The 19,126-nt window shown below is 43.4% G+C and overlaps 1 protein-coding gene and 1 long non-coding RNA gene across 3 annotated transcripts in view; both read right to left on the reverse strand.

Moving 5' to 3' along the window:
- Positions 1–15,171, reverse strand: part of DCAF5 (DDB1 and CUL4 associated factor 5) — a 100,078-nt gene extending 84,907 nt beyond the window's left edge. Inside the window, exon 1 of one of the 2 annotated variants that reach the window (XM_077909757.1) lies at positions 15,044–15,171. Coding sequence is in view for 1 of the 2 variants with exons in the window: in XM_077909756.1 (XP_077765882.1) it covers positions 14,865–15,078 (214 nt within the window). In the remaining variant the exon portion in view is untranslated. Of the gene's footprint in view, positions 1–14,864 lie in introns of both variants that reach the window. The other variant, XM_077909756.1, reaches the window with a different exon arrangement.
- LOC144320798 (uncharacterized) lies at positions 8,303–13,669 on the reverse strand. Its single transcript, XR_013386443.1, has 2 exons — positions 13,292–13,669; positions 8,303–12,052 (listed from the first exon to the last, which is right to left on the reverse strand). It is a non-coding gene; the product is annotated as an uncharacterized LOC144320798 (long non-coding RNA).
- Positions 15,172–19,126: the final 3,955 nt, after the last annotated feature.

Here is a 19,126-nt window from a genome sequence, read left to right on the forward strand (position 1 = left end):
GATAAAACTACAGAAAAGCTAAATATCCTGAAAGTAGACAGCAATCAAGAGTGGGCGCTGGGATCTGAATCCAGGTAATCTGGCTCCAGACTGTGCTCCTTACCATGATACAATTCAGCCTCTCAAATAAAAGAGGCCAGGAGGCAAAGCAAATGAGTGAAACCTCCCAGAGTAAAGGGCAGACTGGAAAATATACAACCTTTTTTAAAGAACAGGCCACTACTCAGCTCTAGCCAGGTATTGCCATAGAGGAATGCAGGCTCAAGGTTGCATCGGCTCAAGGTTGCATCATCTTTGAATTTTTCAAGAAAAGCCAGCAACCTAAGGGAAAGGCTTTAAAAATATATATATATATATATTTTCTTTATTTTAGAAAGAGTGTGCCTGTGTGTGCACAGGGGCGGGGAGGAGCAGAGGGTGAGGGAGAATCTCAAGCAAACTCCCCTTACTTGGGGCTTGATCTCATGACCCAAGCCTAAACCAAGAGCCTTAACCAACAGCCCATCCAGGCATGCTACAGACTAATGGATTTTAATGTAACAGATTATGAAAAGTTCTCTGATATGGTTTCAGATTCTACATTGCAACTAATCTTTAAGAAACTTCCACTTGTTGAATTTTAATATAATCTCAAAGAATATGCAGTTATCTGATAAGGCATTAAAATACCCTCCCCTTTTCTTTTTTTAAAGATCTTATTTATTTATTCACAAGAGACAGAGAGAGAGAGAGAGAGAGAGGCAGAGACACAGGCAGAGGGAGAAGCAGGCTCCATGCAGGGAGCCCGACATGGGATTTGATCCCAGGTTTCCAGGATCACACCCTGGGCTGAAGGCGCCGATAAACTGCTGAGCCACCTGGGCTGCCCTTCTCTCCCCTTTTCTAATTACATACCTGTATAAGGCTGAATTTTCTTCATATATGTCACCTAAACCATTATTTCACAACAGATTAAATGTAAATGCCTTCAGTATGTCTTTTGTGACATTACAGAGTTGGAAAGAGGTAATAATGTTACTCCACTATTTTTTTATTTTGGAAAATAATTATTTCTCATTAAAATACTATTATGTTAATATAAGGCTTATTATTCTATTTTTTTAAAGCTATGTCTTTTTTTTAAGATTTTATTTATTTATTCATGAGAGACACACACACAGAGAGGCAGAGACACAGGCAAAGAGAGAACCAAGCTCCATGCAGGGAGCCTGATGTGGGACTCGATCCTGAGACTCCAGGATCACGCCCTGAGCCGAAGGCAGATGCTCAACTGCCAAGTCACCCAGGTGTCCCTTATTATTCTATTCTTAAATGTATTTTTAACTTTATCAGTTTTAAATTCTAATACAATAAAAACTGATAAAAATGACCTACATAAACTGGAGTTCTTTGAGGTTTTTTTTTTTTTTTTTTAAGATTTTTATTTATTTAGTCATGAGAGACACAGAAAGAGAGGCAGAGACATAGGTGGAGGGAGAAGTAGACTCCATGCAGGGAGCTCGATGCAGGACTCTATCCCAAGACCCGGGGATCACGACCTGAGCCAAAGGCAGATGCTCAACCACTGAGCCACACAGGTTCCCCAAGTTCTTTGAGGTCTTAAATGACTTTTAATAATATAAAGAGGTCCTGAGACCAAAGAGTCTAAGAATTTTTTATTTAGACAGTGGTTCTCAACCAGGGTGATCTCCTGCCTGGACCATTTAGCAATGTCTGGAGACATTTCTGGTCATCACAATGGGGGAGGTGCTAGGCATATACTGGATAGAGGCCATGGATGCTACTAAACATGCTAGGACAGCCCCCATAACAAAGAATGACCCAGCCCCAAATATCAATACTGTTGAGGCTGAGAAATTCTGCTTTTGAGGAATATTCAATGACATACCAAAATAATGTTAACATTAAGTAAGAAAAAAGTTACAAAGCAGCAGAGATGACATAATTCCAATTAAAAAAAATTTTTTTTAAAGATTTATTTGAGAGAGAGAACGCAAGAGCACAAGCAGGAGGAGGGGTCAAGGGACAGAGAGATGGGGGGGGGGATCTCAAGCAGACTCCCTGATGAGCAGGCCCAGGACTCCATCCCAAAACCCTGAGATTATGACCTGAGCTGAAATCAAGAGTTAGACAGTTAACCAATGAGCCACCCAGGCTCCCCACCCCCCAATTTTATTTTTAAAATATGTACATATGCATACAAAAAAGTCTAAAATATGTCCCATGTGTCAAATATGGTCATCCTGAGTAGATGGTATATTTCCTTTCTTTAAATATCCTTTTATTTTCTGAATTAATACATGATATTAAAAAAATATGAATAAGTGAGAAGCCTGTCTTCTAAGTGCCCTATTCTATTGACTTGCATGATTCAACAGGAAATTCTCAATAGTAAAGTATGGAATTAGTGAAATGTCAAAGAACAAAAGCTCCTCAAATAGAGCTAGGAGAACACTAAAAAAGATTCTTGGATCTCAACATAGTAAGGATTTACAAGGAAGCTATTAAGATAGTACAATGCACTATATAAGGTACTCCCAGACCACAGATTATGTCCAGTCTCAATTCTTCTACTATACAAAACTAACCTGGACACTATGCTCTCCTGATTCTATCACAGACACCCTCTTCATTTATTTATTCTGAGTGCTTTCTGATATTTTGTTTTTTTAAAATAGAACACTGCCTGCCTGACTTTTGCAAAACTCCTTGCATAAACAACATTAACAACATAATAAAGCTCTCTTTTCTCTTCTTGAGCAATTCTAAAAGGTTGAACCAATGCAGGCCAGATGCTTTTTAGTCCTTTCAGGAAGGCACACGATACCCACCCACAAGCAGGTATAAACAGAAATGTCAACCCTGAGACTCGGGCTGCTTGAAGCAAGTTGCCAAACATGTAAATTTCAGTTGTTTCTTGCCAATATATGGAAGGCAAAAACACATGCCTCGGACATCTATGGCAGCTAATATCTGCACTAAACCATCAAGCATAGTTAAAACACCTAAAAAAAAAAAAAAAAAAAAAAAAAGAAACAAACAAACAAACAAACAAACCTCAGAGGCTCCAATTAGTCACTTGGCCTTAAGTAGTAACACAAAAAGATACTATTGAAATTTAGATACAAGACTTAAATGGAAATTCAGAATGAGAGAAGTTGTATAACAAGATTTTGACAGGCATCTAGATTTGCAGAAACTTCTTCCTCCTGAATAATGTTCTTGGAAAGAAACAGACTTTCCAAAGCAAGGGAAGTATAGGCAGGCTAAGAATTAAAACTGGAGACTCAGCCAGAGAGCCTCTAACCTGGAAAATCTCTACTGACTCATCTCTAAAATAATGGGCACTGTCAACTTAATCAAAACAACCATGTCTAGGGACAATAAAACTACAGATAGAATGTAGTGGCAGAGGGGCATCTGGTAACTTAGTAGGTTAAGTGTCCGACTCTTGATTTCCGCTCAGGTCATGATCTCAGGATCCTGGGATCAAGCCCTGTGTTGGGCTCTACACTGAGCAGGGAGTCTGCTTGAGGATTCTCTCTCCCTCACCCTCGGTCCTTCCCCCTGCTTGCCCACACACTCTCTCCTTCTAAAATAATAATAATAACAATAATAAAGAATTAGTGGCAGAGGAAGCCAACAAAAGAGTTGAACACTTTACCTGAGTAGAGTCCTTCAGAAACACTGAAGCTCGTGACTTCCCCTACTGAGAGACCAGATCAGAAGACCCAGATTCAGATTTTAATCCTGACTATACTACTTACTAATTGTAAACTACTGGGCAAATCACTACTTCTTTGCTTGTCTGTGTTCTTATATGTAAAATTAAAGGCTTCAATTAGATGACCATTAGTCTTTTCCAGCAATAAAATTCTATGATTCCACTGAGACAGAATGTTAGCAGTATAAGATAACAGTGACAATGGTGAAATCAGGACTCTAACCCAGATCTCTTAAATTTCTTTACTGATGTCATTTCACAACATCAAAGACGTTCTAGAGCCAACTGGCCATATACCTGAAAAACTGCAACTCCTGAAAACCCTTCCCAGGGCCAATCTATATATTTGAAGGGCCAACTTTTCCTTCAAATATATTCTGGTACTGGACAGATAGAAACTCCATAAAACTAAGCCTGTAATATGGTTTTAATATCAATATCACACCCACTTTTGGGGGGAAAAAAAATACCTCAGGAAAAAATTCCCAACTCAGTAGGGAATCATTTGTCAAAACAGATTTCCTTAAAATCAACTGCAAAAAATAACCCACAGGAAGACTTTTTAAAAGGGAGGAAGGAAGAATATACAAGTGAACAGTAGATGGGTAACTATAAGAGGAGGTATATACAAAGAAAGAGGTAACTTACTGGGCTCTGGACATAGCATTTTCTTAATGATTATAGCTTCCTCTCCTCCTTTCTAATAAGAAGAGTGAGGGGGACAAATGACTAACCAATCACTCTGCCTCTCAGGCTCAATCCAGTACCTTAAAAGTGCCAGCTGAAAGACCTGACAGGAGAACGGAGGCTTGATGGCTTTCTCACCAGAGGCATTCAATGGTGAATAGGAAGAGCTAAGAGAACAGGGCTTTGATTTTCCTGAGTACCAGGCAACTCAGAGGATTAAGAGTAGGGGGCCATATAACTTATCAAACTAGGACTTTAAGAATGAAAGGAGTGCTAATAATTGTACTAGGACAATGGGGGAATTGGGATGGTCCCAAAAAAAACAGGATATATGGTTATAAAGGACCCCAGCAGGCAGCAAGGTAGGCAGGGAACCTACAGAGTTACCTTGTCAACCATGTAAGATAATTTTACCTTGTTTATCAAGGGGTATAAGCCCAGCAGAGGCAAAAACGGAAGATGGGAATCAGTCTTTCTACCAACATCTCTGCTACCAAAATCTGTTAAGCCTGTCAATTTCCTCAGATCCCATTTTCTCATTGATTCCTACTTGCCCCAGCCTTCCAGAATATAACTTCCATTTTCAAATTGGCCCTAATAAGAAAATAATACTCAGAGCACATGGACTTGATCTCCAATGCATATCAACTCTGCATCCTGAGAGGTATGTGATAGAATCTTGGGTATTAACACTGCAAAGTGCAATGACTGAGTAAGGTAGCAAGGAAAAGTGTGACCGTGAAGGCATGGGAAGAGCAGATAGCAAAAGTGACAAACTGCTGTTGTCAAGTCTTTCCCTGAATCCCTGACTTAGGATAACTGATATGAAGAGCAAGTGGAATCTAACCCTCCTTGTTAACCCAATCTGTGAATAATCTTGGAAATGGAATACCTTCTTTTTCACACAGAAGCAGAATGAAGTTGCTGGTGAAAGAAGTAAATTTTATTTGCAAGAATGCTATAGTTCAAGCTCATTAAGGATTAAACAGGCTTATCACCTGTCTAGGAGTCATACCTTCCTTTATGATATTTTATCTGTGGCAAAGTACTTCCAAATGACTTACCAATGCTCTCTGGGCAAATAATCCCATGTTATATTGTTTAAACCTTCTTCCAAAAAGCACTATCATTATCCATCTATGTCCTTATGAGGAGGCATCTATTTCTTTTGGCTGAAATCAGCAAATGTACTCAATCAGCATACTTTCAGCAGGTATCAAACTCAAATTACAGGCTCAATAAATACATGTATGTTGTTTGCACTTTTGGTTGGGCTAATAGAGAAGAGGAACCAAATTGGCAACCAGAATACACCCTATACCCACTCCTAATTATATCTTACTAAAGCAGGTGAGTTTAACCCAGTGTGAAGTTATATGGTTTATGTAAGCAAGTGTGTAACACGCAAAATTTAAGGAAGAAGGAGACTTTAAATGACTGCCAAGAGCAAAATCCAGGTGAAGTGATTTCTAGCACCAAAAAAAATCTGCTGGAGAAGTGAGTATGGTAGCTGTGACCAGAACTGTGTTTATTGGCTCAAAGCCTACTGATCCATCCCCACAGCTATACCCTCCTCCCTTCATTTACAAAGGGGGAAAAAAAGCAGTTAGTAAAGTATCAAGAGTGATAGCACCAAGAGAAGAAAATGTAGGGGAAAAGTAAGATCCTACAGAACAGTCTAAAAATTTCAGACTAAAAATTTCCAGCGGACCGAGGCTGCAAATCCAGCTCCACCGCAAACTACAAAAGCCTTCACAGTCACTTAACTTCTTTAAGTTTTATGTAAAATAAGGATAATAACACTAACCCTACCTTAGGAAAGGTTCTTTTAAGTATTAAATGTGGTCACATATATAAATGGGCCTAACATATGAAATACCCCAAATAATACTTGATAAATGAATGACATGCTAAAAAATTAGCTATTTTTATTGTTAAACATTTATCTTTGTGAACAGCAATGTCTCAGTTGAACGTCAGGTGAGGCATTCTTAATTTGGTGGGCACTGGGGAGCACTGTGGATTTTTGAGGGATCAGCAGATGTGAGACCATGAGAGTTAATAAGTTTTAGGAAGCTTATGTTGGGGGATCCCTAGGTGGCTCAGCGGTTTAGCACCTGCCTTCAGCCCAGGGTGTGATCCTGGAGTCCGGGGATCGAGTCCCTCATCGGGCATGGAGCCTGCTTCTCCCTCTGCCTGTGTTTCTGCCTCTCTGTGTGTGTGTGTCTCTCATAAATAAATAAATAAAATCTTTAAAAAAAAAAAAAAGGAAGTTTATATAGGCAGTAGTAGCTAATAAGTATTAAAGCTGAAAAGAACTAAAACTTGGGAAGCAGCTAACAAAGTCCAAGGTAATAAAAATCTTTTTTCATCCCTCAAATTATATTTCACTTCATTTTAACCAGAAACAATGAATTCCAAAATCTACTCTTCCACTAATGCCCTACCAGTTCTCTGCATTACAGAACCCTCAGCAGTCACTGATCAATGTCCTTTCTTGATTCTTTAGCACTTAGTTATGACGATTAATACAAAACCTTCAAACACCGGTCTTTCTAGACTACAGGTAACACTGACTATTTTCCAAGTGGCAAATAAGACATATAAAGTGCTTATTAGCAGAGAGCCTGGCACACATTATAAGCTAAATGAATGTTAAAAAAAAAAAAAAATCCTGTAGTTATTAAGATTCAAGAGGCTCACATAGTATGTTACCATTAAATATTTTTAATGAATAAATAAACATAAGATACTTGTGTGGAACAAGTTAACCTCATTTACAGCAAAACTTATCATCTAAGAGGAGCAACTAGAGTTGCATATGTGCTCAGAAACTGCTAATTTTTCAGCTTTCAATTTTTAGAAGAGATCCAGAAAAAGTGAATTAGCCTATAAGAAAAAAAAAGAAAGAGGGGATCCCTGGGTGGCTCAGCGGTTTAGCGCCTGCCTTTGGCCCAGGGCGCGATCCTGGAGTCTCGGGATCGAGTCCCGAGTCGGGCTCCCGGCATGGAGCCTGCCTCTTCCCTCTGCCTGTGACTCTGCCTCTCTCTCTCTCTCTCTCTATCATAAATAAATTTTTAAAATCTTAAAAAAAAAGAAAGAAAGAAAAAAGAAAAAAAAAAGAAAAAATATAAAAAGGCAACTTAGAAACAGCATGTGCCTGGGAGCAATGGACCCTACTTGGCCAGCTGACTGCCAAAGACTAACAAGGCAGCTCTGGGCAAGTCATCTTTGGGCTTGCTCCACTCCCTTTTCCATAAAATGAAGATCTTTCCTTCTCTCTAAATCAATGAGGAAGAAAGAAAGATACAAAAAAGACTACCTAGTGCAATATTTCCCAAGCTTTAGTCAATCTTGATCAACTTTTGATTTTTGCCATATCCATGTAACACATTCACCATTATTTTTCTTTAAATGGACTTTTAAAATTGTTAATCTCACCTTAAGCAATAAACTCATTAAAAATACTTTACACGTGCTAGTTAACTTTTCCATATATAAAAATAAATGTACTATTAAAATTTAAATAGTTATTTAAAGATCACCTAAAATCAGCTTAGATATCCACAGGCAAATAGTAACCTAACACTTATAACTTAAAATCAAAATTTTAGGCCACCTGTGTGGCTCAGAGGTTGAGCATCTGCCTTCGGCTCAGGTCATGATCCGGGCTCAGGTTGTGATCCCGGGATCCCACATAGGGCTCCCTGCAGGGAGCCTGCTTCTCCCTCTGTCTATGTCTCTGCCTCTCCCATGAATAAATAAATAAAATCTTAAAAAATAAATAAATAAAATCAAAACTTTAAAGAAAACAGAGAATCAAGTAAAAAAGAAATTCAATTTCACATTCACAAAGTCATCTAAGGTTAATCCTAACTGATAAATAATCAGTTCTTTTTTTTTTTTTTTTTAGATTTTCTTTATTTACTCATGAGAGACAGAGAAAGACAGAGACATAGGTAGAGGGAGAAGCAGGCTCCTTATGGGGAGCCCGATGAGGAACTCGATCCCAGGACCCCAGGATCACAACCTGAGCCAAAAAAGCAGATGTTCAACCACTGAGCCACCCAGGTGCCCCAATATTCAGTTCTTTAATTTTAAGAGACAATACTTATAATGTAGGGGACCAAAAATTGAAAACAGAATAAATTCTTTCTTAACCTACATAATCTTCATTTGAATTAGGACTTAGTTCCTTTAAATTTAAAAGGCTTTAATTCTACCCTTGAATATCTAAATTCAGACTAAAACAATAAAAAGCAATTGCTTCTTTCTTGAAACCATAAAAAAGAAAAAAATTAAAATGAAGTGCTGTTTATTAACAATGGAAGTGCTCTTCGCCTGGCTCAGTGCATGAGAAGATAAATGCATCTACTTCTTAACTCATAATTCAGAAGGCAGCATCCATCTGTGTTTCAAGTCTTACTGGTCAATAAAGTTTCCCTGATCTAAATGATTCTAACTGTATTTTACAACCAAATCTATCAATCATCAGTGAATGAGTACACACTTGTGGTCCCAGGATACATGACTGAGGGCTACTGCTTCTCTTAGGAACTCTCTGTAATTAAAAATACATTGGCATAAGTTAAGTCAGTGATGATCCTTTGAACAATACAGAACACCAATACAACTTTTTGCTGTGCTAATAATGTTTAATAAGACTGGTGGTCATCAGTTCAACCTCACTAGTTTATTTTAAAGCAAAAGCAACAAGCCTGGACATAATTCTAAATTTGCCGATCTTTGATAGGTATCAATTAGCTGACTGAAGAACAAGTGGGAAAAATAATATGCATCTATAAATATCCATGTTACCTTATCCTTTTATGACACGATCTCTGTAATTTATCACAGCAATGTCCTCCAAGGGCATCCCTATGAGCCTTCTTTCTTTCCCACTAAAACTCATAAGCAAGAAGATTATTTGCTAAAGTAGAACTGCAAACCAGAAAAAAATCAAGTATCTGCAAGCCAGAGAAAAATCAAGTATCTATTAAAGTATCATAAAGCAGAGGGGGGAAATTTTTAAAAGGACCATGCACTGTTACAAATCATAAGTAAATGTTCCTAAAATACAAGCTTGAGAGCATGGTTTATACCAGATTCATCATTTCTGTTCTAATCGCTTCTGCTTTATAAACTGTGCACTCAGAAACTATTTGTTGAACCAATTAATAGACCAAAGGATAAAATTCAACACCTTCACAGCAATGGATTATCAGTAAATAGAAAAGCCCAGAAGAAAATCCAACAATTGACTCCCTAATCATCTTATTGAAATGTATGTACTATGAAAGCTTTTTCAAGTCAGAAATCTGCCCTACCACTGGCCATATTTTTCCTGATAAACTAACCACTGGACCAACAAATCCATTCTACATAAACACATGGGAAGTTCTAGTAAGTTAGACTTTATTCCACTGGCTAAAGCCAAACACTCTACCTGTAGATAGATTAATTTATTTACAAATCAATTGATTCCATAAAATTGATAGAACTGGTGATTGGGAAACAGGAAATGATCACTAATTAATAGGTTCAAATTGAGCATATGGTTACTATCACAGCTAGAATTTGATGCTTAAAAATATACTTTGATGACAATACTGGGGTTAAGCTTATTTACAAAGCCAATTTTAACAGTCATCTCATTAAGATCTTTCTCAATTTTTCACATTGCACTGTGCTATGTGCAAATGAGTGTTAGATACTGAACATGTCAATCTCCTAAAACCTTTGGTGAAGTTCAAGCTAAATAACAATACTAAGGGTTGCAGCAGCGGCATGGCAAACAGAGCAAAATCACAAGGTAGGCAGGCCCTGATGCTATGAACTTTACAAGTGTTATTTCATGCAGTCCTCATCACAACCCTGTGGGGTATTACTGCCCTTATTATATAGCTGAGAGTGAGTGACTTAGCAGAGGTAACCCAGTTAGCAAGTAGTTGAGTTGATACTCATCCCCAGGCAGCCTGACTCAAGAATTCATGCTATTAATTTATATCTAACTTATGATAATAAAGTCAGAGACCCATATGAAATAGAAATCAGACTACATGGTTATCTCAGTTATAAACAGTATGACCAAGTAAGTATAGTTAAATGCTTCTCCCCATTCACAACTCCTATTAGCTAACACTCCAAAACAGTAGTTACTGATGCTACTTGAAAAGCTTCTAAAGGTGCTTTTCCTACATTTAGTCATAAGCATCAAGAAAGAGATCATAATCTCTCACTGAAACCCAAAACTTCATACTAATGGGCTATTAATCTGCTAGCTCTACAAGTTCTAATATCAATTAGTCTTAAATATCAATTCAGGAAAAATAATATTATTAGATGCATTAGATGCAAGACTTAAAGGGTAAAACTAGGGTATCCCTCAAATAATGTGTTCTAGCATAAATTCCTTGATGTTGGTAGGATCTCTTATGAGTAGCACTTTAACATATATTGTGCCTTCTCATTCCACATGAAAAAGTCCCAAAACTATCCTGTCTGCCCTATTTGCACAGGTCTGTTACCAAAACTGTAAGAACAAGTGTCAGCTAATAATTAATCACAAGTTAAAAGCACAAAAGGGAAAGAAAACAAGCTCAGCACTTTTTTTTTCTTTTCTTTTTTTTTTTTTTTTTAAAGATTTTATTTACTTATTCATGAGAGACACAGGCAGAGGGAGAAGCAGGCTCCATGCAGGAAGCCCGATGTGGGACTCGATCCTGGGTCTCCAGGACCACGCCCTGGGCTGAAGGCAGGCCCCAAACCGCTGAGCAACCCAGGGATCCCAAGCTCAGCACTTTCTCTGGGAGATTTGGCACTCAGTTCAGCATACAACCTAAACTACCTAATGTAGTTCTCGTAAGAGCCCTTCAGGTAAGTGCTGGTACATCTGGAAACAGACTCAGAGGCTTAGCAACTTGACTAAAAGGTCACACATTAAACACAGCAGTGATTTCAACCATTTGTATTCCATACCACACTGCCTTATAGGATATCACAGTAATGCCCTTTTCTGATCAACAATAAAGAAAAATATTTTTTAAGTTAAAATATTTTAATGTTCTAAATATGAGAAAACCATCCTCTCACTTGTTGCTATCTCAGTCTCACTGCCCATTAGAACACCTTTTCTCCTTCCTGATTTTCTCTGGTTTACTCTTAATATCTGCTGGCCTCATTGAGCCCTGGGAAAGGGGCTAGCTGTTATAACAAAACAGCAATGATGTATTCTCAGCAAATCGCATTTTTTAAGGCCACAGGAACCACCCAAATATCTCTGCCCTAGGTCTAATTTAATTCTATCAAATAGTTATGTGTCAGTTACAAGAAATGTGAGCCTGCCCAAACAATTAGGAAATGAAAACAGTGAACAAACTGTGAATACACTATCATTTTAATCACCACTTTTCTTTTCCTTTTTTTTTTTTTAAGAACTTATTCATTTATTCATGAGAGACACAGAGAGAGAAGGAGAAGGGCAGAGACACAGGCAGAGGAAGAAGCAGGCTCCACGCAGGGAGCCTAATGTGGGACTCAATCCCAGGACTCCAGGATCACACCCTGGGCAGAAAGGCAGATGCTAAACCGCTGAGCCACCCAGGGATCTCCCAAACATCACTTCTAAAGTCTTTAACCAATCTAGACAAGATATAAGAACAACAACAAAATGATAAAAGTAATCTTGTTACCATCCCAGAGTCTGGCCTCCCACCACATTATTGTGAAATATTAGGTATAGATAGCATTAGCCTCAAAGCATTAAGAGCCTCTCCCCTCAGGTGTTAACTGCTAAAGAAAATGATAGATAAGAAAAAATGTAAACCTGACACTTTAGTTTTAAATTGGGTAAGATTATTGAAGGACTTCTCAGAACAATATTTAATTAACTTTAACAAGTTAAGGTGTATTTGACTCCCAGAGGGGCTTCCTTATCTGAAGCAAACAGGAGGAACTTTCTGTTAGCATAAGTTGTACTTATAATGGAAGGTGAATAGCTAAAAAGGCTTTTAACCAAAAGTCTATGATCAGGAAATAAATAAGAAAAGCTAAGTGTATCTGAGCTAAATTTGGCGGGGGGGGGGGGGGGGGGGGGGGGCGGGCGGGTGCTGGCAGGAGCCTGCTACATGGACTAGGAGGAGTAGATAGGAAACAGGAAGGACCGAGGTAGAGGAAGTGGGAGGGGAAGAAGGGGGAGTAAGGAGCAAAGAAGACTGAAACCCAGAAAGTAATGATGGAGATGGGCAACTCTGGCTTAGAAACATAAGGGAATAGATGCCTAAAACGGGGTTTGCCAGAGCCTGCCCTGTGGAAAGGACTCTCCTTTTCTACAGACTACAATTAAGATAAAGGAAATTAACTGGCCAAGACTAGACAAAATGGGGTTCATTTGAGAGACAGGGGAAGATCCTGCACAAGGATAACTTATTGAGAAGGGAGGACACATTACAGTGTCTTTTAGAAAGTGTTAACTTAAAATGGGTGAATTGTACGGCAGGTGAGTGATTATCTTAAATAAATCTTGTTATTTTTTAAAAAAGTGTTAAGCTGGGCAACGCACCACTGTACTTACGGTTTAATTCCCATGATTAGTTCAGCCTATTAAATGGGTAACCCCCCCAATCCCCTCACCCAGGAGGGAGAGTTTACTTGTGTCTGGGGACATCTCTGTTGGAAACAGATCCGTCGGAAAGGAGACTAGAATATAGAGAATACAGAAGGGGGGGGGGGGGACCGTGAGCTCTTTAAAGAGATCTTCCCCCATTTTTCCCTTTGGAATTTTCGGCAGTGTCGGGGAAAGAGGCTTTTGTTTGGGGGCGGTAAGCCTTGAAGTAGAATATCAGGTTTCTTCAGGGGGGATGATCTCGGGCCAAAATCTACCTAAGTCAAAGAGAAAATGATCTAGGGTAGAAACGGCAGGTCGGGTCTGGAGAAACCCCAGGAGGCCGGTTCGTGAAGCGATCACTCCCGTCTTCTCTCTGCTACCCCTCAACCGGACTGCTCGCCCGTGCCTTTCCGACTGCTAACTCGCGAAGAACACCGAGGCTGTGCCGTGATCCCAGAAGTTTCTGGCCAGCCGCCCACTGACGTAAATTAGGAAACCATTCGGGGGCTGGCCGGGGTGAAGCCGAGCGCCACGTTCAGCGCGGGGTCCCGCTTCCCTCCCTCTCAATGCAGGAAAAGGGACCCGCGCAGGGTGGGAGGCGAGCGGGGACGCCAGATCGGCCGGCGGCGCCCTCCTCCCCTCCGCCCGCCTTCGCCGAGCCGCCCCCAGCGGACCGCATCCCCGCCGGGGCCCCGAGACCCCCGGGGGGAGGGGGGGAGGAGGAGGAGGAGGGCGGCGGCAGCGAGCGCCCCCACGGGCGGCAGGCGCACCTCCCCCGGGGCAGCTGTCGCCGCGGCCCGCCCGCCGGCCCGGGCCTCCCCGGGAGCAATAGGCTATCGATTCAGCGGCCTGTCGCTAGGCGCCCCGGGAGAGCGAGGCCTACACCGCCCGGCCGGAGCCCCGGCCTCGATTTCGCCACTTTCCCCACACCCGAGGGGGAGCCCGGGGGCAGCCGAGCCCAGCTGGGCGGGAGGAAGGAGGCGCGGAGCCCACCTGCCACGGCAGCGGCCGGCCAAGGGGGCGCAGCCAACAAGTCCCCCGGGGGTCGCCCACCCCCCGCCTCCCAAGTTGCGCATTCAAGTTCAGGCCGGTGCCCCTTTGCCTCCTGAGCCCTCGGCGCTGCCCACAGCGTGAGGAAAACACGACGCGGAAGAGGCCACCCCAGCGAAGGGAGAGGGAGCAGGGCCCCTCAGGGCGCGAGGGGGCGGCCCGCAGCGGCTCCGCTCCTCGCCCGCCTCAGCCAGGCCCCCGACCCCGCGGCGACCCGCCCTGTCACCGCCCGGCCCCGGCCCCAAGGCCCCCTCCTCCCGGACGCCGGCGCCAGGGACTCGGGCGCGCCTCGGCCTCCTCCTCCTCCTCCTCCTCCTCCTCCTCCTCCTCCTCCTCCTCCCCCTCCCCTCCCCCTCCTCCCCCTCCTCCTCCTCCCCGCTCCAAGCCCCAAAATGCCCCCCGCACCTTTTAAAGTACACGGAGGAAGAGTTTCCCATCAAACTTTGTCAGGCGGTGATCTCGCCCCCACCCCCCTCCCCGACCCACACTTCCAGGGCAGTCACCCCGGAGGGATCACTTTGCACTTGGGATAAAGCGAACTGAGGACCTGTCAACCATTTTAGGTCTTTCTTTTTTTTTTTTTTTTAACCGAAGACATCCTCTCCTCCAGCCCCTCCCTCCCCCCTGCAAGGGTTTGAATTTGACACCAAACCTTCCCACCGCGGAAGGGGGGCTGAGGAGGGAGGGGGTGGGCACGGAGGGCAGCAGGGGGGTGGCGAGGGGGAGAGCGAGAGGGGGGAGGCCGAGGGGACCCGGAGGCGCGGCGCGGCGCGGCGCGGGGGAAGGGGGTTGATTTACCTGAGACCAGCCACTGGCCTCCATTGTTGGAGAATTCAATGGCATTGACACAGCCGAAGTGGCCGAGGAGGTCCTTCTTGTAGAGGTTTCTGCAGCCCCGCAGGCGTCTCCTCTGAAAGTCCTGAGTGAGCAGGGGGTCCCCATGCAAGCCCCGCTGGGACAAGAAGCCCACCACTGACCTCATGCTGCCCCCCAGGCCAGCTCTCCTCTTCATGCTGGAACCGCCGCCGCCGCCGCTCGCGCCGCCGCCCCTCCCTCGGCCTCACGCGCGGCCGCCGCTCCCCCCCGGCCCTCCCCCCGCGCTGCGATCCGGATGGTTCTTTAACCAGCCATGGCAGACGGAGCGAGGTGTGCCGACGCTCGGTGGCGTTCGCGGCTTCCTGAGGGTCCGCTCCCTCCCTTCCCCCCGCCAGGCTCCTCCCTCTGCTTCTCCGCCTCCTCCAGCAGCTGATCCTCAGCTGCGGCCGCGCTTCCGCGACGCGCGGCCCTTCCGCCGGCCGCCGGTGCCGGGCGAACGCGGGCGGCGGCTGCCCCTCCCCCCCCGCGGGCTGCTCCGGCCGGAAGACCGCGGGCGGCTGGCCTGGAGACCGCGGGCGGCGGCGCGGCTTCCCCGCCCCGCGCTCGGGGAAGTCGGGGGCGCGTAACCACCGGAGCGGCGGCGGGCTGCGGGCTCGCCCTCCTCCCGCGGCCGCCGGCGCCCTCCGCGCCTCCCGCGGGCCCGCCGCCGGGACGAGGCCGCTCCCCGCTCCTGCTCTATGTCTTTTTTTAAAATTAATTAATTAATTATTTTATTTATTTATTTATTTATTTATTTATTTTTTTATTTACCGGCGGGGAGGATGCAGCCCGGGGTGGCGGAGGGTGGAGGGACAGGCTCTGGTCGCCCTCCCCCAGTTGGTCTCATCCTGGGGCCGCCCGAGCCCGGTCCAAGGGAAGGGAGCCGGGACTTAGGCCGCTGGGAGGGTTTGTGAGTGCACCCGTCCCTCCCCCACCAAGTCCGTCGTTAGTCCCCCCCCCCCTCCCCGGTTCAGGTCTCCCTTCCTGCATCCAGTCAAAAGGCTAAAACTGTTGCGTCCGGTAGGTAATCAGCGTGGTGTATGGGGAAGGCGCGGGGGTGCGGGTGGGGGGTGGGGATCTTAAGAAGTAGGGAGACTTTTTCCCAAACTGAGCTGAGAAAGCTCTGAGAAACAAAGTACCTCTGGCCCACAGGTCCAGGTACAGTCGCCAAGGCGCGAGAAGCTGTATCCGAAAATAGCAATATCCGTTATTTAATTGGGTGCAGTGAGCTGCTCTTCAAGGCCTTGAGTGTGCAGCTCTGAGGCTGTACAGCTGTTACCCAGCAGCTGCGCTCCAGGCCAGAAGTAGCTGGGGAGCCTCCGTGTTGACCCCAGTGACAGGACTGGGTGTTAAGTGCTTTGGAACTCTACCAGATACGTAAAAGTCCCCCCCCCCGCCCACCCCCGTCAGTGTGTTGGATTTTTTTTTTTTTTTTTCCTCCCGAGAAGCTACCCTCTGTCATTGAAATAAACCGTGGCTTATAAGCTAAAATAGGCAGGTGTCAGTTTCGCCTTTTCAGTTTAGCGGGAATTCCATCCTGTTGTATCAAAGGTAGCACACGGGGGCGATTGAGTATATACACCCGTGAAAAGCGGGCTGAACGTGGCAGAGGGCGGTCATCAAGCAAAATCACCCACTTCTACTTTTCACAATAAGGTTATTTATACTAATAACATATGCAAGTAAGTGTTTAAAAGTCAACACCAGGACAAATGCTGCTGAACCTTCGGTATTCAAATTTCAGAAGTTATGGTTTTGATAGAATATTATTTTCCTAAACAGGACAATTTGTAGTGCTGTTTTATTTTTCTTTTTAAGATTTTGTTTATTTATTCATGAGAGACAGAGAGAGGCAGAGACACAGGCAGAGGGAGAAGCAGGCTCCATGCAGGGAGCCTGATGCGGGATCACACCCTGAGCTGAAGGCAGCGCTAAGCTAAGCGGCTGAGCCACCCGCGGGGAAGGGGGGGGGCGAGGGGGGGGCGGGGGGGGCTACCCCTGCAGTGCTGTCTTTTAGAAAAAGTTTTGTTTTCAGGATGCTTTGTAAGTGTGTATTCATTGTAATAGCTCCATAAAGATCAGTAGTAGTGTTTCAGCTTGATAAATGATTTTTTTAGCACCCAGTGTCTTTTTTTTTTTTTAAGATTTCATTTATTTATTCTTGAGAGAGGGAGACAAGAGTGGGAGGGCAGAGGAAGAGAGCATCTCAAGTAGACTCCATGCTGATTGTGGAGCCCACCAGAGGGCTGAATCCCAGCACCCTGGAATTGTGACTTGAGCTGAAGCCAAGAGTCCCTCATTTAACCAGCTGTGCTACCCAGGCACCCCCAACATCTTTTGTTCATAGCAATATCATGGTGTGTGATTAAACATGTATTTTTGTGATTTTATCAGAGTATCCCCGACTCTGCTGGAAGCTGGAAGCAGGGACCATGTCTTTCTGCTTCCAGGAATATATCCAGAGCCAGTACATGCTGGCCCTCAATGGCCACTTGAATATTGGTTGAAGATTTGAATGAGCTTAGAGCATGGGGAGAAATTTGGAAGGGAAGGTAATGACTTCATTTATGGAAGGATTGACTGAGATATCTGTGCTTCATTCCAGTGGAGTTGATTTCAAGGCTAGTTTCCCATCTCACTGTTCCTTTGCTTGACGTACTCGATCCACATACTCAAAAACAGGAGTCATCTGGCCCCTTCAATTAGTGAGACATCATTTATACCTACCTTATTTGCTTGAGATGGGAGAGATGGACACAGTAATATGTGGCCTTTACTGTGGCAATATATGACACACTCTTGAGCTCTCCCCTCTTTAAACATATACCTCTTCTCCACAACTTTAAATATGACTTGCTTTTCCCCAATCCCTGGAATAACTGTCCCATTTACCGCAGCCTAAAAATAAACCAGGATCTGATCACAAGCCAGCCCAATTCTAGGACTTTGCTAGAAACTTCCTTAACTGTTCAGTAACCAACCAGAACAAAAATATAAAATCACTCAGTCCATTTATCTCCTACTGCTAGTCAGTATAGCTTTCTGTAAGGTGACTGCAAAAAATTTCTCTCTCCCTTGCTTGTCCCATAATTGGGGTTGCCAGATAAAATGCATGATGCCCAGTTCAATATGAATTCCAGATAAACAGTAATTTTTAGTTTATGTATTTTCTGCACAATATTCAGGATATACTTGTATTAAAGTAACCACTCATTGTTTTTCTGAAATTCAAATCGAATTAGAGCAACCTGTATCTTTGCTAAATCTGGCAACCCTACCTATAATAGAATCCAACTTCAAAAGGTCAAGCCCCATGATATTTATTTGCTTTTATTAAGAATTTAACACAGTCTCGTGTCATTTATTGCAAACTAATACTATCATGCATAACTATATAACATTTAATCAACTTCAATGATCATATGAGCTTGGCCTTTCCGATATAGGCACTTACAGAGCAAACTCCAGTGTACTTAGCTTAAAAATAGCAAATGAAATTGGACTTGGGGGATGCCTGGGTGGCTCGGTGGTTTAGCATCTGCCTTCAGCTCAGGGAGTGATCCCAGGATCCGGGATCGAGTCCCACATCGGGCTCTCTGCAAGGAGCCTGCTTCTCCCTCTGCCTATGTCTCTCTGCCTGTTTCTCTGTTTCTCATGAATAAATAGATAAATCTTTAAAAAAAAAAAAAAAGAAAAGAAACTGGACTCGAATAATCTATACACTGCATAGAATGTAAGGAGGAAAAAGAGTGAAAATTTTATATTTTTTTCTCACCTAGGCCCAGAAACTACATATTGACACCATTTTGAATTTCGTTCTGGAAAAACATTATTTTGAAAATTCATTCCGGAAAACCAAGATATGGAAATTACTTAACATGGGAACCCTTACTCCTTGCTCCACCATGGGTTGAATACTGATCAAGCATATAGTTCCCAGAAATTCATTTGTTTTTTGGCTTCTATTTTGTTTGGCCCTAATACCACTGAAGGAAAAGTAAGATATCTTTAAAAACAGACTCCATACTAAGGATATGCTCAAACATTAGAAATAATTTGTTTTAAAAAAAAACAGCTAAGAAAATACGATGCCCCTTCTCACATATTTACTAAATTTTAGCTTATTATAAGAGCTACACATGGACACTAACATCCTCAAAAACGTTTCACTTAAAAACATTTTTGGGACGCTTGGGTGGCAAAGC

Source organism: Canis aureus, chromosome 9 (assembly GCF_053574225.1).
Source record: "Canis aureus isolate CA01 chromosome 9, VMU_Caureus_v.1.0, whole genome shotgun sequence".
In the NCBI taxonomy this organism is placed as follows: Eukaryota; Metazoa; Chordata; class Mammalia; order Carnivora; family Canidae; genus Canis; species Canis aureus.